General features: G+C 43.5%; 1 protein-coding gene across 2 annotated transcripts in view; it reads left to right on the forward strand.

The window, feature by feature from the left end:
• LOC127637916 (receptor-type tyrosine-protein phosphatase beta-like) overlaps nucleotides 1–26,825 on the forward strand; it is a 78,009-nt gene that overhangs the window by 20,861 nt on the left and 30,323 nt on the right. For both annotated transcript variants that reach the window (XM_052119163.1, XM_052119165.1), the window contains exons 5-15: nucleotides 11,446–11,712; nucleotides 14,221–14,481; nucleotides 14,732–14,998; nucleotides 17,762–18,025; nucleotides 18,177–18,440; nucleotides 18,519–18,782; nucleotides 18,898–19,161; nucleotides 19,509–19,778; nucleotides 19,861–20,124; nucleotides 25,902–26,168; nucleotides 26,333–26,617. In XM_052119163.1, coding sequence (XP_051975123.1) covers nucleotides 11,446–11,712; nucleotides 14,221–14,481; nucleotides 14,732–14,998; nucleotides 17,762–18,025; nucleotides 18,177–18,440; nucleotides 18,519–18,782; nucleotides 18,898–19,161; nucleotides 19,509–19,778; nucleotides 19,861–20,124; nucleotides 25,902–26,168; nucleotides 26,333–26,617 — 2,937 coding nt within the window. The remainder of the gene's footprint in view (nucleotides 1–11,445; nucleotides 11,713–14,220; nucleotides 14,482–14,731; nucleotides 14,999–17,761; nucleotides 18,026–18,176; nucleotides 18,441–18,518; nucleotides 18,783–18,897; nucleotides 19,162–19,508; nucleotides 19,779–19,860; nucleotides 20,125–25,901; nucleotides 26,169–26,332; nucleotides 26,618–26,825) is intronic.

A 26,825-nucleotide genomic window follows, 5' to 3' on the forward strand; every position in this document is an offset into this window, starting at 1 on the left:
CGGCCTTGATTTTGCTAAATGAATTATATTGAAGAACCTACTTAAGTTATTGGCAGATAGTCGTTTTTTGGATAAAGCCGCTCTGATCTGGATTAATTATTTTTGGTAATACTAGGCTAAGCCTGTTTGCTAACACTTTAGAGATTAATTTATAATCTGAGTTCAGTAATGAATTAGGCCTGTAAGAGGCACATTTTAGTGGATCTTTATCTTTTTTTAATATAACTGTGATTATAGCAGTTGTGGATGATTCGGGAAGTCTATGCTATTACATCCATAATTAGCGGGGTGAGTAAATCTTTAAATTACTTATAGAATTCATGTGGGAAGCCATCCTCTCCTGGGGATTTATTAGATTAAAGTGAATTGAGGGCTTTTATTATTTCTGCCTGTGTGAAGGGGAGGTCCAATTTTTTTTTATCTTCTTCGCTAATTTTTTGTAATTCGATTCTAGATAGAAAATTGTCTATATGGGTAAAATCTTTAGGTAGCTCTGATATGTACAAATTTGAATAAAAGTATTTAAATGTATCATTAATTTCTGTTGGACTATATGAGATGGAGCCTGTTTCAGTTTGAATAGCATTAATACTTCTAGTGTTTTCTTCAGCTGCCAGGATAATATTTTATGTGCTTTCTCTCCCAATTCATAATACCTCTGTCTAGTTCTTAAAATGGCTCTTTCAATTTTGTAAGTGTCTAATGTATTGTATTGGAGTTTTTTCTGAACTAAGGATTGATATATGTCAGAAGAACCATTTCTTTGATAATATTTTTCTAGGAATAAGATTTATTTTTCTAATTTGTCAATATCTTCTGTATATTGCTTTTTCAGGCCTTTTGTATAGGAGATTATTTGCCCTCTCAGATAGGCTTTCAGCGTGTCCCATAAGATAAAGCTATCGGGGGAGGAAGCACAGTTTGTTTCACAAAACAACTTAATCTGGTCTCTTATGAATGTGCAAAAGTCAGTTCTTTGTAGGAGAGTGGGATTAAGGCGCCACCTATATGGTGTTTTAGGTTTATCTGGAAACAAGATGGACAAAGTCAGTGGCGAATGATCCGATAACGTTCTGGGTAAATAATCAGAGTCTAATACTCTATGGAATAATTGGACGGATAATAGAAATAAATCAATTCTAGTAAGGGATTTATGAGGGCATGAATAAAAGGAATAATCCCGGGTCTGAGGGTGCATCCGCCTGCTGCTTTTGAATTTGAAATGGTCTTTGTCAATTTGTCCATTATAGGATCTAAGCAAAAGTCCCCTCCTATAAGTATATTTTGTTGCCCCCCCGCAGCCTTTAGAAACATATTTTGCATGAACAATTCATCATCATGATTCAGTGCATATAAATTTAGGAGTGACCATTGTTCTGAGAATATTCTACAATTAACAAAAACATATCGTCCTGAGGGGTCAATATCAGTATCAAGTATTTCCAAAGGTGTATTTTTATTTATTAAGATGGCTACTCCTCTGGCTCTTGAATTGAATGAGGATGACACTACTTGCCCCACCCATTCTCTCTTTAATTTTTTGTGTTCCTGCGCAGTGTGGTGAGTTTCTTGTAGGAAAACTAAATCTGATTTTAACTTTTTAAGATATGCCAAAACCCTTTTCCTTTTAATCGGCCCATTCAATCCTTTAACATTAAAACTGACAAATTTCAATACTCTATCCATTAAGTTCCTTCTTATTTATGAGTTTCATTCGACCTCTCACAATATTACCATAAGCAGAGTATATGTAAGCTTGTAAGTAACAAATAAATGGAGCACCCAAACAAAAAAGAAAATTACCCCAAAAACCACATAAAGAACCCCCTAGTGCCATTTCCAAAAAGTTCACTTCCCTTCCTCTAGAAAGGTCTTGTATCCGTGAACAACTATTCTAACTTAAATCTAAGGTCTTCTGCCCCCCAGGGGCTCTCCGCTATATAATATAAAGTATTATATGAAACACTCTAACATAGAACTGACTGCAATAAGATAACCACTCAAATAGGTGAACAATATCGTAAAATTGTGGCGTCTTACAGTTTGCACAATGTCTGAAATTGAGAAGGTGCGTCAGGCCATTTGTTTACACTTCTCTTCCACTTTCAAGTGTACTCTCTCACAAACACTGCTGCTTCTCTTGGAGTTTTAAATGTTTTCTTTTTCCCATCTGAGAGCGTTACCCTCAAGGTAGCGGGATAAAGTAAAGCAAACTGGATACCTTTGGTCTTCATCTCTTTCTTTACCCAATCATATTCCTTTCGGCGCTTCACCAAATTGGCACTCAGATCAGGAAAAAACATCACCGGTGAGTTCTCATACACTATGGGACCGTTGCCTTCCCTGGACAATTTTGCTGCCATACGGAGTATCTTCTCCCGGTCCTGATATTTCAGCAGACGTATCAACACAGCCCTCGGCCTTTCCTCCGCGGATGGTCTTGGCGCGGGCGTCCGATGTGCTCGCTCTATTATTAGGGGCTCGGGAAAGTGCTCTTGACCCAATACAGTCGGAAGCCAATTAGCGAAAAAGGTGACTGGGTCACTCCCCTCACACCCTTCAGGCACGTTAAGAACGCGGATATTGTTACGTCTGCTGTAGTTCTCAAGTGACTCAATTTTCCCCATCAAATATTCATTGTCCTTAGTCAACTTGATCACCCGCGAATCCAGCTCAGTGACATGATCCTCCGCTGCTCCTATGCGATCTTCCGCTTCAGTGACGCGGGATGTCAGATTATCAAGCATAGACTTTAAACCCGATATGGATTCGTTAATCTCTGCCGTTTTGGTATCCAATTTATTGGAAAGGGCTATGTTCCCATTTCGTATCTCTTGAAGTATCAGAGCGTTGTCCCCGGTAGGATGTGCTTGTCCGTGCGCCATTTTGCTAATGCTATCTTCTTGTTGCTGGTCTTCCTTTTCATACGATGAAGTATGTACACTCGTCGAGTTAGTTTGTTTATTTCTAGATCTCAGATCCATTACTCGGCATATAAATCATAATAAAAGAGTAGTTTTTCTTTTTGAAGGGTTAAGAGTGTTTTTAAGAATAAAATTTCGGAGAGCATCCAGGATTGCGTCCTTCTAGCTCAGCTGCATCACGTCGCCTCCATACATAAGTAATATTGTCATTATGTTCATGATGTTAGCCCGAGGGGAACTGGCCCCCACAGTGAGTCTGGTTTCTCCCAAGGTTATTATTCTCCATTAATCACATCTTATGGAGTTTTGTGTTCCTTGCCACAGTCGCCTTCAGCTTGCTCACTGGGGTTCTAAATACAATTATGATTTAATTATTTGTTTTATGCACAATTCACAATAATCCATCCATCGTCAACCGCTTATCCTGTGTACAGGGTCGCGGGGGGCTGGAGCCTATCCCAGCTAACATTGGGCGAAAGGCGGGGGACACCCTGGACAGGTCGCCAGTCCATCGCAGGGCCAATTCACAATAATATTTTATCAAACTACACAATGATGCCTCTAAGACTTTATAGATATTACAGTTTCATTTTCTGTTAATGCATGATTTTCTGTAATGCTGCTTTGAAACGGTGTGTGTTGTGAAAGGTGCTATACAAATAAAAATGTCTTGACTTGACCAGTTGACCTGGATGTCATTATTGTTGAGGAGCTAATTGTTATGTTGTGATGAATTCCTGAGCTGGCTGGAAGGACAAGGAGCTTTGACATGGCAAGGTTGAGTTGGAGGTGTTATTCAGTCATTCAGCTTGAGATCTCTACGAAGTAGAGGTTGTGCTAGAAAAAAATCTTCATCCGTCTCTCTGATGGACTGAGTTGTAAGGCAGGGACTTTTATTCAAAACAAGTTACATTTGCTTTCAGGGTATGCATGCCTCTGTAGATGCAGTATATCGAGGGAGAATCAATACGGGAATTTGGGGAATCTTCAAAATTTTTAGGAACTGCAGTATAATACGTTAAAGGGGTCATGACATGAGAAACCAAATTTGCCTTGATCTTTTGGTATATAAGAGGTCTTTGTATCATTAAAACGTCCTGCAAGTTTAATATTTTAAGACGTCCTCCCCATTCTAAACGAATCATTTATTTAATCAAGCTCAAAATACAGCTCGTTCTGGATTCATGGTTAGAAGTGACGTGTCGGTTAGAAGTGACGTACCAGCGTTTGCATATGACCGCCTCCAGCACAAGATAACTACGCTTTAAGCGCCAAGACAACTCACGCTCATTTCAGTATCGCCGTCGCCTCACAAGTGTTCAGTCGATGGACAGCGAGCTCTGACAGAGACTACTTGTGCACAGGAAAATTACGATGCCACACAGATGTGCTGTTCCTGGCTGTGGTCAAACAAAACCTCTGAATAAGCTGCCGAAAGATCCAGGCGTCAGGGAAAAATGGATGCAGTTTATTTTTTGCGGACGTCCCAGTCACGGCAGTGTTAACTTAAGCGTTTGTTCTGTACATTTTAAGGATGACTGTTTTGAGAAGAAATCTCAATATGATGCTGGCTTTGCCAGAAAACTGTTGCTCAAAGATAAGTCCGTGCCGACTATTCTGGGAACAACGACGACGCAAACTGTAAGTAATCTATTTTAAACTTTAAACTACTTTTTAAAGCGCAATTTCATTCATTATGAATAATCACAGTGTTTTTACTTAGTTTACTTGCATATTGTTCTGGCTGGAGGCGTCAATAATTGATACATAGGCACTGGCGTTAGCCAATCATAACAGTGAGCGTTAACACTGAAGTCTTAAATGGAAAACGCCCCCAAAACAGACTGTTTGAATCAGAGGATGAGAAACAGGGTGGGAAAAGGTCATAAATCACTAGATTTTAAAAGTTTTTCTTAAAAAAAAATATATTAATACTATAATTGCACCTAAGGGAACATAATAATACAATAAAAAAACCCATGTCATGACCCCTTTAATAAATTGTATCATAAGAAATTATATTCTGATGCTCGCTGACGATATAAGAGATGTTTACAAATTAAATTGCATATAAACTGTCAAGTAAGAACATCTGTTGCGACTATCACCTCAGTGGAAAAAAAGTTTATCTAGGACACACACAGGTTTTATCATAACTCATGTGACGCCACATATGTAGAAAATCCGAAAATATGTTGAAAAAAATTACAACGTGTCCATTATTATGAGTTCAACAGGGTGTCAGGTTAATGTGTCTTTATGGGTTTGTGACAAGTGCACTTTCACTTGAGACATAGACTGGCTCATGTGATGTGAGTTTAGCACAAATATAGGCTAAAAAACGTCTAGGTTACGTATGCAACCTCCGTTCCCCGATGGAGAGAACGAGACGTTGTGTCGGAGAAGCGACACCAGGGGTCTCTCTTGAGCGCCGATATATACCTCTGTTCTATGAAACGGTATTTGCATATCCCGCCCCCGGACATACGGGTATTTAAGCGGGACAAATACGGGAGTTCATTCAGGATTTTTATGAGGAGCCAGAAATGGTCCGGCCACAACAGTGGCTCGGCTCAGCGACAGGGCGGGGAAGACACAACATCTCGTTCCCTCCATCGGGGAACGGAGGTTGCATACGTAACCTAGACGTTCCCCTTCTGTCGCTCTCTCCACGTTGTGTCGGAGAAGTGACACTAGGGGTCCCACTTCAATCATGCCATGCGTGTACGTGAACTGCTGATAAAGGAGCAGGCAGGTATTCCTACATGCAAAGGTGACCAGCTGTATCAGGCTGCACGTACCCTTCCCCAATGCCCCATTAAAGTCATCGGAATCCTTCTGGTTAGCCTAGTGAGGGGAACATGGTGATGCTTGCCAACCTGGGAACGGGCCAAGCCTGGCTGGGCCTCTTTTCTCTCTATGTTTCTCGCATAGAACAACTACGGCTGGGGCCCTTACATGCATTAAGGGAAGGGGGTCTTACCCTGTTTCCTATTCTTTCAGGGGGAGAAGACCCTGCGGAGACCACACCTACCCTGCAGGGGAGGCAAAGAGTGGTGAATACATCACATGGCCGCTTAGGTCCTATGTGGGAAAGTTGGCGCGGTGGTAGATCCAGCCTCGTGGAGGGGGGAAGCTACAGCACGGCGACCAAGGCAGCTGGAACTGCCTAAGGGAGACACGGGAGTCCGCTCGTGAGGGGACAGTACTGCGGAATTACACACAGGGGGAGTCCAAACAGGAGGCCTTAACCTGTGAAGCACCTTTTCCAGTACAGGGTAGATTGAGTACCCGTAGTGGCTTGGGTCGGCGAGTTCCTCCGCTGAACTGCAGACCCAAAAGGGCTAGGGAGGAATCAACCAGGGATCCGAGAGATGGGGTCTCCTGGGAACAAGGCACACTATTTTACCTCGGCTGAGGGAAAGGGCGCTAGGTGCAAGCGATTCACCCGGCCAGTTCGTCAATGTGTTACCGAGTTCTACGGGCTCGGACCTGAGAAGACACGGGACGATACTGACTCAATTCGGAGATTGTAGAATCTTGCGAAAGTGTTAGGTGTTGCCCACCCTGCTGCTCTGCAGATGTCTGCTAGGGTGGTGCCCCTGGCCAGTGCCCATGAGGACGCAACACTCCTGGTTGAGTGAGCTCGGACCCGCAAGGGGACAGGCTCTATCGCATCTTTGAGTAAAAGAGAGGCGATTTCCTCACGCAGAGACTTGGCATGTTCGCCGTATACTGCGGAAAAATGGACACCCGTGAAGGGGGGCGGAGGTCTGGCAAACTGAATTGCGTAACCGAGTCAAATGGTCCGGTGCAGCCAGCGTGACGGGTTGGGCAGTGAAAGCAATGCCTCTAAACTCCATGCTAGGGGCACCAAGGGGACGAGTATTTTGGACGTATCCGGCGGGGCTTCGCAGCAGGTCGAAACAGGTAATATGGCTTCGGGAGGCAGTGATGTGTTCCGAGGCTCTGGTGCTGAGAACAGACGTGAAGCACTTACCTTGCTCCGTGCACCCGGCAGGGTGCGGGTTCGTGACTGAGGAGGAGGTCTGATGTTGGCGTCCTCTGGACTCTTCTGAACCAACAGTCGTGGGTCTGCGGGCGGGGGTACCGCGTTCAGGAAGCCAGGACTGTTGAGATCTGGAAGCAAGGTGCCGTGAGAACGGCATTTGCGGGCCAGGTGACCCAGAGACAAAGGAAATAGCTCTTTTATTGAGAATTTGGGTACCGCAGCCCTTGTTAGGTGGTGCGGCAAATGAAAAAACACAAGATTCTCCTCCCGGCCCTCCACCGGGGGACAAGAGCATTCTTACCACCTCTGGAGCTAACATCTTGGACTCTGGGTGGCCTGTCTCAGGAGCGCCTGGGAGCCTTCCTGGTCCTCAAAGGGGTCCATGAGACAGGGGGCGTGTGCTACCCGCGGGGTGCTCGACGCTGGGGCTGAGAGCTGGGCCCGGGTTGAGGTGGAGCAGTGTGTTTCTTAGCTGCAGGGGGACGCCCTCTGCGAGCAGACGGGGCATGGCCCGGGGCGGCAGGTTTGCGGCGGGGCATGATGTGAGAGATGGCCTCCGTCTGCTTCTTCACCGTGGAGAACTGTTGGGCGAAGTCCTCGACGGTGTCGCCGAAGAGGCCAAACTGGGAGACAGGGGCATTGAGGAAGCGAGTCACAGTTGACGTTCCTGGACCACGAGCGTGGCCATCGCCTGCCCGAGCACCTGTGCTGTGACCTTCGTCGCTCACAGGGTGAGGTCGGTCGCTGAGCGCAGTTCCTGCAGCGTGTCGGGATCAGGGCCACCCCCGTGCATGTTTCTGTGCCTTGGCCTGGTGGACTTGCAGGAGAGCCATGGCATGCAGGGCGGAAGCAGCGCGTCCAGCGGCGCTGTAGGCGTTCGCGGTCAGCGAGGATGTTGCTCTACAGGGCCGGGAGTACAGCTTCCTTGTGGTAGGGCTTCCGGGGCATAAGTGGAGCGCAACTGCCCTATCCACCTGTGGGGAGGATGGAGGGTTCCAATCCAAGCCCACACTAACGGCGGCCCGGGAAATCATGTCTGTCATCTGCGCTTCGTCCTCAGCCTGGGTGTGCAGGCCCGAAAGCGGCAGCCCAGGGGAGTCCTCGGCGTCAGATACCGCGCTCTCCGATGCAGCGGCGAGCTCATCCACTTCGGTCTCAAGAGGATAGGCAGACTGGCTGTGAGGCGAGCCGGTGTTACCTCGAGCACGGACGGGAGTCAACGAGCGTGCCGGGGGGTGGGTGGTCCGAGGGGGCATACCCGGCGGAGCTGCACCCGCTGCCATCCCCAAATCGCCTCCATCGTCAACCGCATCGTCCTCAATCCCATGGGAAGAAGGAGCAATGCGGTGGGCGGCTAGAGTGGCTTGCTTTCGGTTGAAAGCAAGCCGCGACCGCAATGTTGTCATGGTCATGTTCTCGCAGTGAGAACATGAACCATCCACAAACGCAGCCTCGGTGTGATCGCTGCCCAAACACACGAGACAACGCCTGTGGCCGTCTGAAGCGGAGAGCACTCTACCGCATCCAGGCACAACACAGGGGCGGAAAGGCATCTTGAAAAAGACGCGTCCTGAAAAGGAAGTTCAATGCCACTGTGTTTTGCTCTTTTAGAAGAAATTACTCTTTTAATAAATAAAATCACTCTTTTTTGAAAAAAACTCGTCTGAGTTTTGTCTGCGCTGTCGAAGCGCCCATGGGCAAGAATGCACAGCCATGCACGAAGGAGAAAGCCGCTGTTGTGCGCCGTCAGATCCAACAGCATGCAGAGCGTCAGAGGAATAACAGGAACTTGGTGTGTAACTCGCAGCAGCTGCATACACGACCATCGGCTCCGAAGAAATTTGCCGAATGAACTCCCGTATTTTCCCCACTTAAATATCCGTATGTCCGGGGGCGGGATATGCAAATACCGTCTGCCAACTTCTCATTGGCCTTTTTTCATGGAACAGAGGTATATATCGGCGCTCAAGTGAGACCCCTAGTGTCGCTTCCCTGACACAACGTGGAGAGAGCGACAGAAGGGAAGCAATCCCATCCGTTAAATAATTCCATTGTTGTAAGGACAAACATGTATTGAAAATTCCAAATACAGTTTCATATTATTAATAGAAATATTTATTGACATGGAGTGGTAGTGGTGTAGTGGTCTAAGCAAATAACTGGTAACCTGGTAATCAGAATGACACTGGTTTGAGCCCCACAGCCACCACCATTGTGTCCTTGAGCAAGGCACTTAACTCCAGGTTGCTCCAGGGGGATTGTCCCTGTAATAATTGCACTGTAAGTCGCTTTGGATAAAAGCGTCTGCCAAATGCATAAATGTAAATGTAAATATGACATTAATTACGCACCAGTGTATGACACATTGTATGACATTGTGTCATAAACTGGTGCGTAAAATATGATGAATATGATGGTGCCTAAAATATGATGAATTGTGATAATGTAACACTGGAGGACAATAACTGATAAAACGTATTTGTTTGGGGATTACTGTTTAAGACTGTTAAAACCCCTGGGCTAAACAAACAATCTATTGTTTGTTTAGCCCAGGGGTTTTAACAGATTAGAACTCATTCAGATTCTAAACGCACCCCAAGTGGACAACTTTTAGCCCATGGTTTATGCAGCTTTGGGCTGTTACAGAGACTGGTGTGATATTTTATGCCACTAATTTCAGGGATATATGATGTGTATTTTGCATGTCATTTAATTAAACAAGAATTCACTTTTCAATCAACTGGGCACAAACACACACACCAAGGGAGTGAGAGAGAGAGAGAGAGAGAGAGAGAGAGAGAGAGAGAATGAAGTCAAAACTAATTCACTAGCTTTAAATTGTTTTCTTGTTTCTTTTTTATTAAAATGATGGAAAGCATTTGGAATCATATGTCCATGTTTCAAAAAATCAGTAAATGTTAGAGAATTTTCGGTTAACATAGCCCCTGCTACCAGGCAAGCCAAGATCCATGCAACCACTGTGGGGTCATCAGGCTGAAACAAGAAACAGCGCTCTGAATCGTTGGCATAGCAGTGGTTGTAAAATCCAGTGGTAGGAAAATGTGCCTGGATGATTGTCCCAGTGATGTTGCATATGCATAGAGAAGAGGAGGGAGCCATGCATCAAACCAATTGGTGGTCAGCTGATATGACTTTAACATAGATTCCCTTTGATTCCTTGATGCATCCTCCTCCCACATAGCGACATTTCTGTGTCCAGCTTGATTCCCCTCAGTCAATTTTCACTCAGCCCACATACAGCAAAGATAACATCCCTTAGACATCCTGCACTGAACCAGAACAAGTTTTAATACTAGTACTGAATCTCAACCTTTTCCCCCATAACTGAGAAGTAGCCATAGCCTTATCCTAGGGCTCTCATTTTATGCTACGTATGGGCTGAGCAAAAATGTGTTGTTATGTGAGCTGTGAAGTAGGACTCAAACGAGTGGAGTGCAATACTCGTGATGCCCTGCGTGAAAGTGTCAAAAACTGCAGACAAATATGGCAGAATGAGGACGGTTGATCTCAAAGATGGCTTTATGTTTTGGATAGCAAGGCAGGCTTCTGTTGAATGCTGCTTATTAAGCCTGCCAAATTGCTGTCAAGCAGGTTGTTCTGTGGGAGGAAAAAAAACTAACTCAAAAGAACTTGCTTAAGTGTCTTTGCTTTGAATGAGAGGAAAGAAACCAGTCTGCTTTTTATTTCGAGTGAAGGTTGTCCAAACAGTGCAGTTGCCCATTACTTTTTTAATGTGTTGGTCAAAGTGTAGATGAGGAGACATGTGTTGAAGATGTATAGAGTGATAGCTCATAGAAGAAGGGGATAGGGTTTAGGGGGCAGGTGGTAGGATAGTTAGAGAGAAGTTTTGAGTAAAGTGTTGCATGTGTGTGGTATTTGTGGGTTTGTGGATTACATGAAACTCTATGTCATTAATGAATCAATCCCCTGGTAAATAATGTAAAATATATTTGTATGTACCATTTCTTGAATCAAGTCTTGTCAACATATCTAGTATATCTCAAAACAAATGTATTATTTGTGGAGCTCCTGTGATTGAACTAATTCTGCAGATTAATGGTAGTCAAGGCTCTCTCAGAGCTGCATGAATTCCTACTGTGGATACGTGGAATCCTACTAGCTCTCCATTTCACCCTCCAGCTCTCCCAAAAATGACCTTACCTTACCCCAAACACATCACATAAAAAAGTTTTGAAAAAAGTGCACAACACACAGCTGAGACCAAGATGGGAGACAGAACAGGTAAGAAATAAAGCATGGTATATCAGCTTAAGGTGGTCAAACTTTGGCTTGGTGCAAAGTAGCTGGTTAGACCTCACCAGCTTTAACCTGGCAAGATGTCTACCTCAGCCCCACCAGCTGCTAGTCCAGCTGATCAACCAGCAGGATATTAAACATATATAAATAACACTTAAAACAGAATTGAATCATTGTATTGAGATGTGTTTCTTAATTCTAATTGTTTTGGTTCTGTCTCTACCTCATCAGCACCAGGAAAAGTGGATGGTCTGAAGCTGGTGGCTCTTAATGAGAAGATGTTGAGGCTCACCTGGTCACCTCCTGATGGTGACTGGGACTTCTACCGTATCTTGCTCTTCAATGGATCCTCTGTGCTGTTAAACCAGACTGTCAACAGGAACGTTTTGGAGTTCAGCTTCACAAATTGGACTTTGATTCCAGGCAGACAGTATAGAGCTGCTGTCAGTGTGGAGAGTGGATCTCTAAGCTCATCTGCAGACTGCCAGGAGAGATTAGGTGTGTTTATTCAGATGAAGCTAATTCACTGTCATTTAGTGCAGCTCATGTGTAAATTGAAATCATAAAATTTTAATTTGAATACAATTCTGTGTGATTTTTCACCTGGCGGATGATAAAATATGACAATCGTCCATACAATTACATTGAAGGTAGGACCCAAGCCATATCCAATTAAGGGTAATGCACCCTAACAGCTTTTAAAATATAAAACATTCAAGCTTATCTTTTTATTTAATATTCAACTGATAATTTATATTGGAAAAACACTGCTGATGGTACGAATAAGATGAAGGCATACGTGGAGTGAGGATCTATTTGCAGGTTTTATTGAACAAACGTGAAAACAGACAAAACAGGAACAAAGGAAATACCCGCAATGGGGAAATGAAACAAAAACACGGAAAACATAGAAAGGTTGCACTGGCAGGATAAACATAGAACGAGCACGGAAACAGGCGTCCACAAACATCAACAATCGACAGGGGAATGAAGAAACAGCAGGAGACAGTTTAAATACACAGGAGACATGATGATGACAAAACGAGACACAGGTGAGAACAATGATGCAATGATGGCAGTGAAGAGATCAGGGAATTGTGGGAAGTGTAGTTTTTAGACAGACAAGTGAAACACGGGGCAGACAACAAGGAAAATGTGACATGGATTCCAGACGCTCCTCAGAAACAAAAAGAAAAAGGGAATACTCAAAAAAAAAAAAATTGTCCGAGTGTGTGGGGGGTGGGGGGGGGGGAAGCAAACAGACAGACCAAGGGAGCACAAGGGGCAAACAGACAGACAAAAGGGGCACAAGACAGGCAGTCCAAGGAGGCACAGAGAGCAGACAGGCAGTCCAAGGAGGCACCGGGGGCAGACAGGCAGTCCAAGGAGGCACCGGGGGCAGACAGGCAGTCCAAGGAGGCACCGGGGCAGACAGGCAGTCCAAGGTGGCCACAAGAGGACTGGAACAGGTGGCCTGGGAGGCGGCCTCAGGACCACAGCCATGGGAACTCCGAGGGCGGAGCCGAGGTAGGCGGAGCCGTGGACTGCTCAGGAGACCACGTCGTAGGAGGCTCCAGAGGCGGAGCCGTAGGAGGCTCAGAAGGCGGAGCTGAGGGAGCCACTGGAGGCGGAGCCGAGGGAGGCTCAGGAGGTGGAACTGAAGGAGGTTCTGGAGGCTCAGGAGGCGGAGCTGAGGGAGGCTCTGGAGGTTCAGGAGGCGGAGCTGAGGGAGGCTCTGGAGGCTCAGGAGGCTGAGCTGAGGGAGGTTCTGGAGGCGGAGATGAGGGAGGTTCTGGAGATTCAGGAGGCGGAGCTGTGGGAGGCCAAAGAGGCGGAGCCGAGGAAGGCCTAGGAGGCGGAGCCAAGGGAGGCGGAACCATAGAAAGCCCTGGGGTCTCAGGAGACGGAGCCGTGGGAGGCTCAGGAGACAGAGCCAAGGGAGGCTCTGGAGGCTGGCCCGAGGAAGGCTCTGGAGGCGGAGCCGAGGAAGGTGGCACTTTAGAGGCGGAGCCCTGGAAGGCTCAGGAGGCGGAGACCTGGGAGGCTCTGGAGGCGGAGGCTCAGGAGGCAGAGCAGAGGGAGGCTCGGGAGGCTCAGGGTGCTCGGGAAGCGGAGTCGTATCAGGGAATTGTGGGAAGTGTAGTTTTTAGACAGACAAGTGAAACACGGGGCAGACAACAAGGAAAACGTGACATGGAATGTGATCAGTGACGAGTCAAACAGAAAACACGGGGCAGACAACAAGGGAATCGTGACAGCTGAACAGCATTTTTTTTTTTTTTTTTACAAGACTATGACAGGTCTCACCATCGCGTTTCGGGTTGGGTTAAGTGGGGCAGTCCCCTGCTTCTGAAAAAAATAATATCCAAACAGCCGACCACCAGTCTTTCCAATATTATTGCCTGTTAAACATCTGAATGTGTCCGGCAGTGTCTGTGATTATACTGTATTTTACCAGACCATTTATACATCAGTCCGAGTCAAGTGCATATTACAGATTCTGTTTTGAATGCTTTCTTTTATGTCAGTTTTAAGCACACAGCCTTTGGGAATCTAAAATATCACAAGCCAAGAAATCCTTGATTTCATTAAAAGCATGCTCCCTTCATATGTCTTTTTTTAACCATTCTTTCCTTTTTACAGCTTACATTTTAATGTCTTTTCAATTAGTTACTTAAAATAATATAATATTACATTGTGTGATCAGTCTGCTCAGTTCAGTTGGCAATTTGGAGTCACCAAGAGTGTATCAAGAGTGTGCACATATTTCCTTTATTATTTATTTTTCTTTAGATTTTATATTAAAATTTTTATAAATCCTGATGTGAGCGTGGCAAACTGTGACACAAAATGCAAACTTCACACAAAATTTGCCCTGAAACAAAGCATTATACAGGACATGGAGACACAAGATTGCTCAGGAAGATCACAAAATACAGGCCGGCTCCCTGGCCTTTTACTCATGTATTTATTTGGTGTTTTTTTTTATCTGCACCTGCCCATCAGCTCCCCGGCCCGTTCAGCAGTTGATTATCCGTCACAGTGATGAGACCTCTCTGAGTATTATGTGGACTTGTCCTCTTGGTGAATGGGACAACTATACCATCCTGCTGAAGGATAGAGATATGATTGTGGACAGAAGGATATTAGGCCATGATGTGGGGGAATGCAGCTTTAATAACCTGACTCCTGGACATACCTACACCATTACCGTGACAACCAATAGTGGACATCTGAATAGCTCCACCTACGTTACAGGAAAAACCAGTGAGTCATTGATAAATGCAAAGTTATTATATGTGTTAAAATTACATTACATGTGAAAATGTTCATCTTTTTATTACAAAGATTTCAAACTATATTGTGAGAGGATTTTGTTGTATCCGTGTAAAACAGTATCTGCTGAAGAAGTAATTATTGTGTGTTTTGTGTGGACTACGTAATGATTTATTTTAAATCATAAAAATGCCAAACATTTTTGGATATAAAACATTGTGTGTGTGTGTGTGTGTGTCAGTCCCTGCTCAGGTCACACACCTGCAGGTCAGTAATCAGGGCAGCACAGATGCTCTGCAGGTGTTGTGGGATAGAGCTGCAGGTGAGGTGGATCTGTATCGTGTACTGCTCATCCATGACAGTGTTGTCATGAAGAATGAAAGTATGCCCCCCCACATCACATCTTACCACTTCCACGGCCTAAGGTCTGGTGCTCTGTACAGGGCGGTGGTAACAACAGCACTCAGGGGCATGTTGTCAAGACAGACTGTAGCTGACGGACGCACAGGTATTACAGACAACTTAAAATATGGTTGATTATTATTGTGAAGAATCTCTTATGCATTGGTTACCGAATTTATGTAATGTACTCTGAGCGAGTATTCCAGAGAGCTGTGTAATAAATGTGTTTAACTACTTCCTTACACCAGTAACTAAGAATATTGTTTTGAAACAGCCCTAGCAACCGATACTAGAAACTTCAAACTAACAATTCATAAGAACATGATGAAGTGATACAGGAAAGCCTGGTTTACACCCGACGTGTCGGATTGTTTTCGAAGGTTTGAATTCATAAAGTGAAGCCATCGCAGCTGTCACCTAGCCTTAGCAAGGCTCCATTTAGTCTGGTAGGACACATACCAATTTTTGTTACTTTTCACGCAGTGGTTCAATCCCATTGGTCAAATTCGATGGAAGAGGCACGCTATATGTGCCTGCTTTTTTTTTTCAAATGCCGTCAGGGCCACATTAAGGTACTCTGGGGCCCCAGGGCTTACGGTTTTGCTATGTCCAGCCAGTCTTTGGGGTGGGGGGAGCATTGTTGCTCTATGACCATGCACTACATGCATGCATTTTGCTTTTGCGCACCATCTCCATGTTTACTTCAGTGTTTCCTGCTGAACACTGTTACATACGCATCCTTCCGCGAACGTTGGTGGCGGATGCCTAGACTGACTACAATGACAGAATGTAAATCGAAACTTGTAGTTATTTTTAGGCCAATAATGCTATCTTTTTTTTGTATAGCTTGATAGTCATGCACAGCATTTAACAAAATTATAGATGCTTTAATGTATATTGTTGGGAAGACGCTTATTAACACTATTAGTAGAGCTATTAGTGAATCTGTAAATATTTAATATTTTAATAACGTACTGTATAGAGCGTGGAGACAGTGTCATTGGGGGCTGAGCCCTCCTATGATTGAAATCCTAATATCCCTCCTGGGTACAGATAAATGCTTCTGCACAAGCAGTGCTCCAAGCACACCTTCAGTTCATCCAACATCTACAGTACGTGGTACATGTTATAAAATCATTCTAAATTGTAATGCTGTGCTATTGTATTTTGATGTTTTTAGGCCTTGTGCTTCAGCAGCATCATTCTCTACACATATACTGTACAGATTTTTCTTGTTTAGAAAGAAAAGTAAGCCTATTTATCCAGTAACTTTTGTTCACAAAATCAAAAAGGTCTAAACAATACACTAAAGTTTGGTGTTGGTGAAGAAAGTCCTCTTTCGTATGACCAGCAAACATGAACTATTATTATAACTGACTATGTAAATGTACAGTTCAGAAAAGCGCTTTTTCAATGCTGTTTCTTGCTGGATTAGCTGATATTGGAGAAGAATGCAACCGCCGTGCACGTCAATGCAACACAAAAATGCCTCAGGCCATCAAGAGCTGCATGCACAGGATGCTTTGCAGTGCCAGGTGAAAGTATAAACAAGGCTTAATGTGTTCAACAAACCTGATACTACTTTATAGCTGAGCAGTTTTTGAAAATTAATCAATACTTAAAAGACACCTAATCATTAATCTTACAGTTTAATCAATATCCTTTAGTTTTAAACATTTCCCACCAACATCTACTAAGTTAATTCATTAATACATGAATTGTATTATATTCTTCAAAGATGATAGTTTGACACAGGTACACTGAAGTTCAAACACACTCTTATCTGGAGCAGCAGATAAGCATGCTCCTGGAATTTTCAGGAAGTCTTGAATATGTCAAGGTTGTCTGAGTAACTTCCTGCAGGGAATGTTGTTGTGAAGGGAGGATGTAGTTCTTTTTCAAGCAAAAAATACAAGCTAAACTGAATATTTTATTATTATTTACATAATATCAAGTAGCTGTTCTTTAGAATCAGTCAAAAATTCAGGCACTGGTGCATGTTCCAAAACATTTCATTTACTTTTCCTTTGGGTTGGTGTATATAGTTAGACTAAACACAAACAATACACAACACAGACTTCATGTTTAGAGCTGAGATTAAAAAATATTTACATAAGAGAACTTTAGTCACTTAATTTTTATATTACTTGACATACAGTCTTTTATGTCCTTAATGCAATCCACCAACTTGACCAAATATTGAATCTGGTCTGGAGGGCACATAGAGATGTATGTTGTCTACGTAACAATGAAAGTTAATACTGTGTTTCCTAATAATATTTCCTACATGGGACATGTTCAAGGTGAGTAACAAAGGGCCCAAGACTGAGCCTTGTGGCACCCCAGTGTTAGGCCAGAAACTGACAGTTCATCATTTACACAAACAAAGTGGTAGTGTACTGACATTTCGGATCTAAACCTATCCACAATTGCCAACATAATTTGAAACCTGTCCAAGAGAATGTCAAATGTGGCACTATGACCTAATAACATTAAAAGGGAGATCATGATAAAAGCAAGTAATTTCTTAACTCTAACAGTCTCCATACTAGGATGGGGCCTAAATCCTGACTGAAAATCTTCATAAATACAATTCTTCTGCAAGAAAGAGCATGATTGAATGGACACATCTTAGCATTTAAGACATTTGAAATATAATTAGTCAGTTAATTAGGACTGAAATGTGGTTTCATTGTAAGCAGTTTAATGACTGCCAGTTTGAAATTTATGGAAAGTCAGAAATGACAGGAAGCACCTCTTGTAGTAGTTTGACTGGTATAGGATCATGGAGCTCTAAGTTTCATTTTGACCTCAGCTGAAGTTGATATATAGGTGACAACCATCATACTATATGTGTTGTGCTTATCAGTTCCTTCTGCAGTGAGAGACGTGACCATAAGCAACAATGGACGCATGGACTTCCTGAGTGTGTCCTGGAGAGCCGCTGAAGGGGATGTGGACAGTTACTCTGTCACTCTAAGAGATCAGGAGAGGACTGTTCATACCCTGACTGTGTCAAAGTTCAGTACTGAGTGTGTTTTTAAGTCTCTGGTATCTGGACGTCTCTACAACATCTCCATCACCTCACGCAGCGGAGAGTATGAAAACCACACCATGGTTCAGGAGCGTACACGTAAGGACCTTCATAAGGTGTTTTGTTATCCAGTGTCTGATATATGATCTTGAGTTGATACTGTAATGTATGTACATCTGGATCCAGATCATTTTGATGTTGTTCATTTGTTTTTCATGTGTTTCCATATATTGATTCCTCACTGCTCCAGAACCGTCCACCGTATTGAACCCTACAGCCACTCACATGGCTCGAGACGACCATCTGAAGGTGTACTGGCGTCATGCAGCTGGAGACTTTGACTACTATCATGTCTCCCTGAAGCACAACAACATCTTCCACCAGAATAAGACAATACTGAAGACTCAGAATGAATGTGTGTTTAGTGGTCTTGTACCAGGTCGACTCTACACTGTCATTGTCAGTACATGGAGTGGGAAGTATGAGTCCAGTGTCTCCACACACGGAAGGACATGTATGTATGTCTTTGCTGGTAGTTATTGTAGTTCTGTAGCTCTATAGTTTAGTTTACTGTAGTTATGTCTTCTCTCAGTGCCAGCAGGAGTGAGGAATCTCTCGCTGGCAGACAGTGGCACAGAAGATCTGTTGGTGATATGGGATTCTGCTTCAGGAGATGTTGATCATTATGAGGTTCAGTTGCTCTTTAACGATATGAAGGTGTTTCCACCCATTACACTGACCAGCACCACGAAGAGATATCTACTCTCATCACTCACTCCTGGACGACTCTACAAAATCGTGGTGTCCACCTTCAGTGGACCAAACCTCAGCGTGCAGTTTATCAAAGGCAGAACAGGTTAATCTCACTGGAACATGGATATTTGAGAAATATAAGCAAATTAACATTGCAAAAATACACTTTTTGTAACCTTGTGAACTCCAAGTATTATCTTGTGTTTTTCATATTTCAGTTCCAAGTAAAGTAAAGAACATTCACATCAGTAATGATGGGCAAAGCAGCAGTCTGAGAGTGAACTGGACACCAGGACAGGGGGATGTGGACCGGTACATTGTGTCGCAGTCTCAGATGGGCAGTCGGGCTGTGGAGAGATCAGTTCCTAAGCATGTGAATGAGATGAGTTTCCAGGGTCTACTGCCTGGACAGCAGTACATGATCTCTGTCACATCAATCAGTGGATCTCTGATCAATAACAGCACGGCGACAGGACGAACAGGTAAAATAACACAGGCTCCCTTTACTCCAGGCAATAACATGTATTTTCGGTAATAGGATCGCAATCACAAAGCACTTGACCACATTAAATAGGAGGTCTAAGTGCACCTAAAACACATTATGATCAGATTGTGATCGGATCACTGAAATTACATTCAGAGGTGGTCACGGACAGACCACCTTTAAAGAAGGTTGAATGCGCTTTAATTATCCTGATGCAACTACGTAAGTAATTAATAATGTAATGAGTAGGGATGTAATGAGGCTCGATATCAAATAGATCTATATAAATCCAATCATAATTTGATGTATTACTTATTCCTTCTAACTCCTCTTGAAATTCTGTAGTTCCTTCCTCTGTGACGGCTCTACAAGTGAAGAACCAGCGCAGCACGTCCAGTTTGCTTTTGTCATGGCAGGCGGGTCGTGGCATTTATGATGGCTACCGGCTGCAGCTTTTAGATGAGAGAGGTGCTCTAGTGTCCAACACATCTGAGACAGCAGAAAGCAGACAGCATAGTTTCACACAGCTCACCCCAGGAAAAAAATACTGCATCCTGGTCCAAACTGTAAGCGGAGGAATCATCAGCAAAGATGTCATCACTTATGGCCAAACCTGTATGTAGATGAAGCCTTTATCTCAAAATTCAGAAGTGATAATACAGGCCAATTACAGTGTGTATGTACGTGTCTATCACAGGTCCAGCGACTGTTAATGATTTGTCCATCGTAAGCAACACCACCACGAGTCTGTCGTTCCACTGGGTGCCGCCAGAGGGGGAGTTTGATGGATTTGATGTTTTTCTATACAATGGTGACGAAAGCTTGCATGATCGTAAAACAGGAGGGGTAAATATGCAGGACTGTTCTTTTCAGAACCTCCAACCTGGGACACTGTACAAGGTGGCTGTTGTTACCTGCAGTGGAGATCAGACCAGTGACATATCCATCTTGGCTCGAACAGGTGAAAAAAAGACAGAAACTTGCTGAAGATCTAGTCTGCTCTATGTTTTAGTCTTGTTATCATGGACTCCCAAATTATTTACAAACTCTTTTTATAACCCTAGTTCAGTCATGACAACTCTATGAATGATTTAGCATGTTAATTTGTGTATGACATATTGAGAGGATTTGGTGTTGGCAGACTAGTTCTGCTATGCTGCTGCTGCTGCAGAGCAAGTACGAAGACTTGCTTCTGAAGGAACAAACATATCTATCATTTTACCACGTGGACATGCTGCTGCACAATTACAAATAAATACAATCCAATGTAGCAGATCTAGACAAATGAAGCTGGGGAGGTGGAGGGTTTCAGAGAAAACTCTCACAGTGCACTGCAGCGAAAACGGCTTACTTGCAAACTGAGGAATATAAATGTTAGGCAAAGAGAGAAGTTGATTAGCTACCCAATAACATGTCAAAGGACCTATCTGCCTACACCATGCAAGCTGCTTGGCTTAACACATCACATGTGAGCAAGCTGACTGGCTAAATAGATAACAAGTTCAAAGAACCAATCAGCTTGCGGCATGTAATGTTTCATGACTGAACTTCGGGTCATATTTATTGGACATTTATAAGTGTTGGTATGATTTCATTAAATGTCTGGCTCAGTCACAGCAGTTTCAAATCTCAAAATGTTATTAAGGTATATTATTAATACTTTTAAACCTCTGTTGAGACATAGGTGTTTCTGACAGTATCATGGCTAATAAATGATAAAAGTAAATAAATTGAAAAACAAATGCTGTATGTGCATTCCCAAAATAATTTGTGGATTTCATTGAATACAATGGCAGTACATAGAGACCCACTTTCACGCTTAATAAAATATACCAAGTCTTCTGAAGACATTTGTATGACTTTATATGATGAACTGGCCATACTTCACGTTGTTATCCACACTCAAATCGAAATCAAATCAAATCAAATCATTAATAAAGTATATCAACAGTGCCGAAATCCAATATGGCAGTCAGGGGCTAAAAATGGTTCATGGAACGAAAACGAGCACAATTTTTAGCAGAACATAACCGCAAACCGGAACAAAGTGATTTTCAATTGTTCTGGAGTGAAAACATCTCGTTTACGTATGTAACCTTGGTTCCCTGAGATGAAGGGAACGAGACATTGCATCACTAAGCCGGCACTATAGGGAGTGTCCTTCTACAGCACCTAGTCAAAACCCTTCTACAAAAACAGCAATTCTAAAATTGGCTATGGTGTTTAAGCCCCGCCCTTTTAGGCTCGAAGCTGTCTGGTATAAAAGGAGCGTGCAAACACCATTCCTCCGAATTTTCTGACTGAGGAAAATAACTCTTGAATATGTAGTGTGGCCAGCTTATTCTCATTACCTTCATCTCAAGAAACTGAGGTTACATACATAACCGAGAAGTTCCCTTATGATTCAGTTCACTTGACATTGCGTCACAAAGCTGATGCTGTGGAGAACAGATTCCCATTATGGCACACTACACAACATAATCCTCCCAGAGAGGAAACATGATGCTGGAGTCTCTCGGGACGGCGACTGACATGAGTATGCCAAAAGTGAATGACCCTCATAGTGAGCAAGGAGGAGAACACTCAGAATGGATATATGAACTATAATATTAATTCGCCCCTTCACAAACCCAGTCGGGAAGTACGTTTTTTTTAGAATGAAATGGCTTGTGACTTTGGGAAATACAACGGTCTGAATGCAGGTGGTTATGTAAAATGATGTGAAGCCCGTACAAAAAAAAAAGAGGGGCATAAGTATAGACAGAGAGGACTTGCTATGAGAGAGACCTTACGTCTATGTTGTAAAACCTTGCGAATGTGTTTTGAGAAGACCATACTGCTGCAAAACAAATGTCTTGTATGAAGAGGCCATACTTCTAGTTGAGTGTGATTTAACACCAACTGAGCAATTTGCACTCTGCGAATCGTAAGTCAGGGCAATCGCATAAACGATCCAATGAGAAAGTCTTTGCATAGATGAATGAGATGGACATTCCTTTTATGTGTCCTCCATAGCACACAAAGAGCTGGTCAGACAGAACTGGTTGGTGCTCCGCAAGTGTTTTTAGGAGTAAAGTGAAGTCCCAAGATGGGACTGTAGATGGGCGAGGTGGATTTAGCCGCTTTGCTCCCCTAAGGAACTTTATGATTAAATCATGTTATCCTATTGCGGTGCCGGCTTCATTTGCATTATACGCAGACATAGTCACCACATAAACTTTGAGCGTTGATGAAGTGAGCCCTGCGTCCAATCGCTCTTGAAGAAATGTATGAATTTCATGTATGAGGCAGTTCTCTGGGTCTTTGCCACATGAAAAGCACCAATTAGTGAACACATTCCATTTCATTGCCTAAAGGCGTCTCGTAGATGGAGTCTAGCCTGTAAAATGGCTGAGTCAGTTCTGGCATGTTTTGTGTGTTCCATTCAGGTGACATACAAGCAGGTTCCATAGCTTGGGCTGGGTATGCTAGATTGTGAGAGGAGATCCCTCCTCAGCTGAATTTCAAATGGAGTGTCGTCCAGAATCTCTATCATTTCTGGAAACCAGGACTGATTGGGCAACTTTGGCGCAACCAATAGAATCGTTTCCTTGTCCTCTCGGACTTTGCATATGACTTTGCAAATATGCAATGGAATTGCATATTTGCATTTCGCAGGCCATTTGTGGGCCATTGCATCCACTCCTAGTGGAGCTTGGGACTTGGAGTAACAAAGGGGACAGTGGACGTTCTCCGCAAAGGCAAATAGATCTTCCTCCGCTTTGATTAATATTCCCAAATCCTCAGGACAGGCTGTCCTGTTCGCCCGACATCACTCCTTGGTATGACAATAGGTTCGCACTGTAATTTAGACAGCCTGGGACATATGTCTTCCACAGGGAGAGGAGACGCTTGTTCCATAGGAGGAGGTGACACGTCAGTCTCATCACTGGCAGGAAACTATTTTGGATTGAAAAGCCTTCAAGGCTAGGAAAACAGCCGACAGCTCCAAGCAGTTGATGTGCCACAGCCTCCTCGCAGCTGTTCAGGTGCCGAAATCTGGACATCTCTGATTAGGCCAGTAATAGTAACGCATCAGTGCACTTTGTGAATGTGCGAGGAGCCAGGGATAACTCGAACACAAATCTCAAAAACGTCCTGTGATGTGGTAAAATTTGTACATGTAAGTACGTCATTCAGATCTATTGATGCAAACCAATCTCGTGAGGGTGCATCCAAAAAATTGTACCTAAGCCACCACGCATCCACGTAACAGGACAGAGGGTGATTTGGTTCGTTCATTGTATGATATAATGCGCAGCTCATTGCTGGGAAGTGGTTGTGCATAATGTGTGGGCTTTGAAGTGGAAAAGAGCTCTTTACTGCGAAAATGTGTGCATCTCGGGCATGTGTAACAAGCGCTATACTCTTTTTTACATTCTTTTTTTTAATGTGAGACAAAGAAGCAACATTTTGAACAACATTATGAACAACAATATTCCTTTCCCAATAAACAGCAGTGGTGAAGAAGGGAACAGCATTGTGTGTCTCCAATCAAGCCAGGTCTGGAAATAACGGTGAGCTCTGCATTCTGCTTCATAGAGCCGCACCTGTCAGGAGCGCTTTTGCTGCATGGGGGGAGTTTTCCCACCGGTATGGGTCTCGCAATGAAGTGGTTGCCTTCATTACGGCCACGGCTTTACCGGCAGCTTGGTGGTGACTTTTGGTAGCGCTGAGGCAGCTGGCGTGGGGTTTTTAGAGCGGGAGTGAGCAGGTTGAACAACAAGCCGGTTGTGATGAAATACTGCTCTGTTTTGGCATAAAATGTTTCATAGCCTGCGAGTGTTGCTGAGTCGTGACGTAGCACTCAGAAAACCTATCCTCAGAGCTGCTGAATAGGCTGGCTGGAGACATCGGAGCATCAAAGAGAGCGGCTCGTTGGGCATAACCTTTGTCTTCCCCTCGGAATCGCTGTGTGAGTGAGCTGAATAGGGCACGCGCCTGGATTTTGTCAGTTCATTATGAGCCTCCGGGAAGAGTGGGGTAGATCTGTGGAACAAGAGGTGATGAGGTCTGGACTGCAAGAACCACTCAACAAGGCAAGATTTTTCCAGTTCCTCTGGAGGAGACCACTCGAGATCGAGCTCTTCGACCACACTTGAAAGGACGAGAAGCAGCTCCCTGTCAGTGGTATGTGCACAATCCTCGCAAGTGAACTGAATCATAAGGGAACGTTATTTTATGCTGGTAACCAGATAAAACCGTTTTATTTTATTCCAATACTTTTTTCATGAAACCAAAGGTTTATCACAATAAGTTTTTGAAACTACAACCACATCATGTTGCCAAAAAAAATTAAACATGTGCTTTGATCCTGAAGGAAACTGCTGCATCACACATTTCTTTGCCTAATTATCTGTTGTGGATGTTGTGTTCTCTGAATGAAGACTTTTTAAACAACTATGTATAATTACTACATATACATGCACGGCTAATTCAGATACAAGGAAAACATTATTAGTTATAAAAAGTACTTCTCTCAGTTGTTTCCAAATCTACACTGAATTATTGTGAGATATGATGCATTAAAACAGATTTGTTGCTGTCGGATTTTTACTGAGAAGCAGATCTGTAATAAAAATGATACTTAACTGTGAATTAATTGTATGCGGTTATGATTTCTATGCTAATATATCCACTACACACACCAAAAAATTTGCTAATTTTCACTTAAGGCAAGTGGCTTATTTTGCGAGAACCGGAAACACTGCAATTGGTATTTTACCCACCCATTATCGCTAAGTACTGTCATTAAAAAAAAAAAAAATGGATCCCCTTTTCTCCCAATTAGGATTGCCAAATTCCCACTTCTTAGTAGGTCCTCGTGGTGGCACGGTTACTCACCTCAATCCTGGTTGCGGAGGACAAGTCTCAGTTGCCTACGCTTCTGAGACCATCAATCTGAGCATATTATCACGTGGCTAGTTGTGCATGACACCACGGAGACTCCGCATGTGGAGGCTCATGCTATTCTCTGCGATTCACACACAACTTACCACACACCCCATTGAGAGTGAGAACCACTAATCGCGACCACGAGGAGGTTACCCCATGTGACTCTACCCTGCCTAGGAACCGAGCCAATTTGTTTGCTTAGGAGGCCTGGCTGGAGTCACTCAGCACACCCTGGATTCGAACTCACGACTCCAGGGATGGTAGTCAGTGTCAATACTCGCTGAGCTAACCAGGCCCCTCAAGTACAGTAATTTTAACATTATTAATTAATAAGAACATTATTAAACTAGTAACAATTTGGAAAGGAGGCTGCGGAATAACAGACTGAAAAATAAAAAATTTTCTCATAAAGAACCGAAATGAAAAACATTTAGTTTTTAGTCCCTGATGGCCGCTACACTGATAACATCATACCTCATCTGACTGCCTCGTCATCAAACCAATGAGCTTTGAAGTTATTGACTTTTTGCCATTTCACAAAAATTTTATTTGAGTGTGAATAACTTTAATAATGGTCTGTTCATTATTCAGAAGGTATACAGTATTTTAAAGCATTAAAGTGGGTCTCTATGTACTGCCATTAAATTCAATCAACTGGACATTCAACAAATTTCTATTTGTGTTCTGTACAGAAATGAAATAAATCATGTCATATGGGTTCGGAAAGACTAGGTGAGTCTTGAGTTTTGGTTGAACTATTCCTTTAAACTGCTGAGTGTAAGATTTAAATTATGTGTTGTGTAGATCCTGCAGCTGTCACGTTCTTGCAGGCTGACAGTAGAAGAAGCTCTGAGGATCTGTGGTTGAACTGGAAAAAGGCTGTGGGTGAAGTGAGCAGCTACACCATCCTCATCTACAACCCTGATGGGACTCAACAAACAGAACAGAGTCTGGCTCCTGACAGCACAAGTCATGTGTTCCAAAAGCTACTTTCTGGACGACTCTACCAGGCTGTTGTCTGCACACACAGTGGAGATCTCACCAATATGGCAACTACTAAGGGCAGGACTGGTAAGAACATTCTCCAATCTTAAAAGTACAAAAGTACATAAAAGGCTAGAAAAAAAAGAGAATTTTCATAACTATTCTATCATCTTAACTGTAGAATGAGAACTTGATTCGTAAAATTGGTGGACTGTTTCCTAAATTTTTTATGGTATTTTGATTTATTTTAGACCCTAGGCCACCCGTCTCATTCTCCTTTGGAGAAATCACTAACACCTCACTGGAGATCACCTGGAGTGGGCCAGAAAACACAGATTATAATGACTTTGACCTTCAGTGGAGCCCTAGAGACCATCTGTCTGTGTTCAACCCCTACCACAGCCCCACATCAGGCAGCCGTATTCTGAAAGGGATGTACCCTGGTCGCCAGTACAACATCAGTCTGCGTACGGTCAGCGGTGCCGGAACCATCAACCCTTCCTACAGCATTCCCATCTACAGAAGCATCAGGACAAGTCAGTGGAACACAGCATCATTTTATCAAACATCTCTGCAAGCATAAATTAATACGGGAGAGTTGGCAATCATAAAGCTAGTTGACCTGCATCACCTGCTAGGTTTTGCTGGGGAACAGCATGTCTGTGCTGGTCCACCAGCTAAACCAGCACCAGCAAACCAGCATGGAAATTCATGTCTAGAGTTTGTCTCAGTTTTAACAAGATT

Source organism: Xyrauchen texanus, chromosome 46 (genome assembly GCF_025860055.1).
Source record: "Xyrauchen texanus isolate HMW12.3.18 chromosome 46, RBS_HiC_50CHRs, whole genome shotgun sequence".
Classification (NCBI taxonomy): domain Eukaryota; kingdom Metazoa; phylum Chordata; class Actinopteri; order Cypriniformes; family Catostomidae; genus Xyrauchen; species Xyrauchen texanus.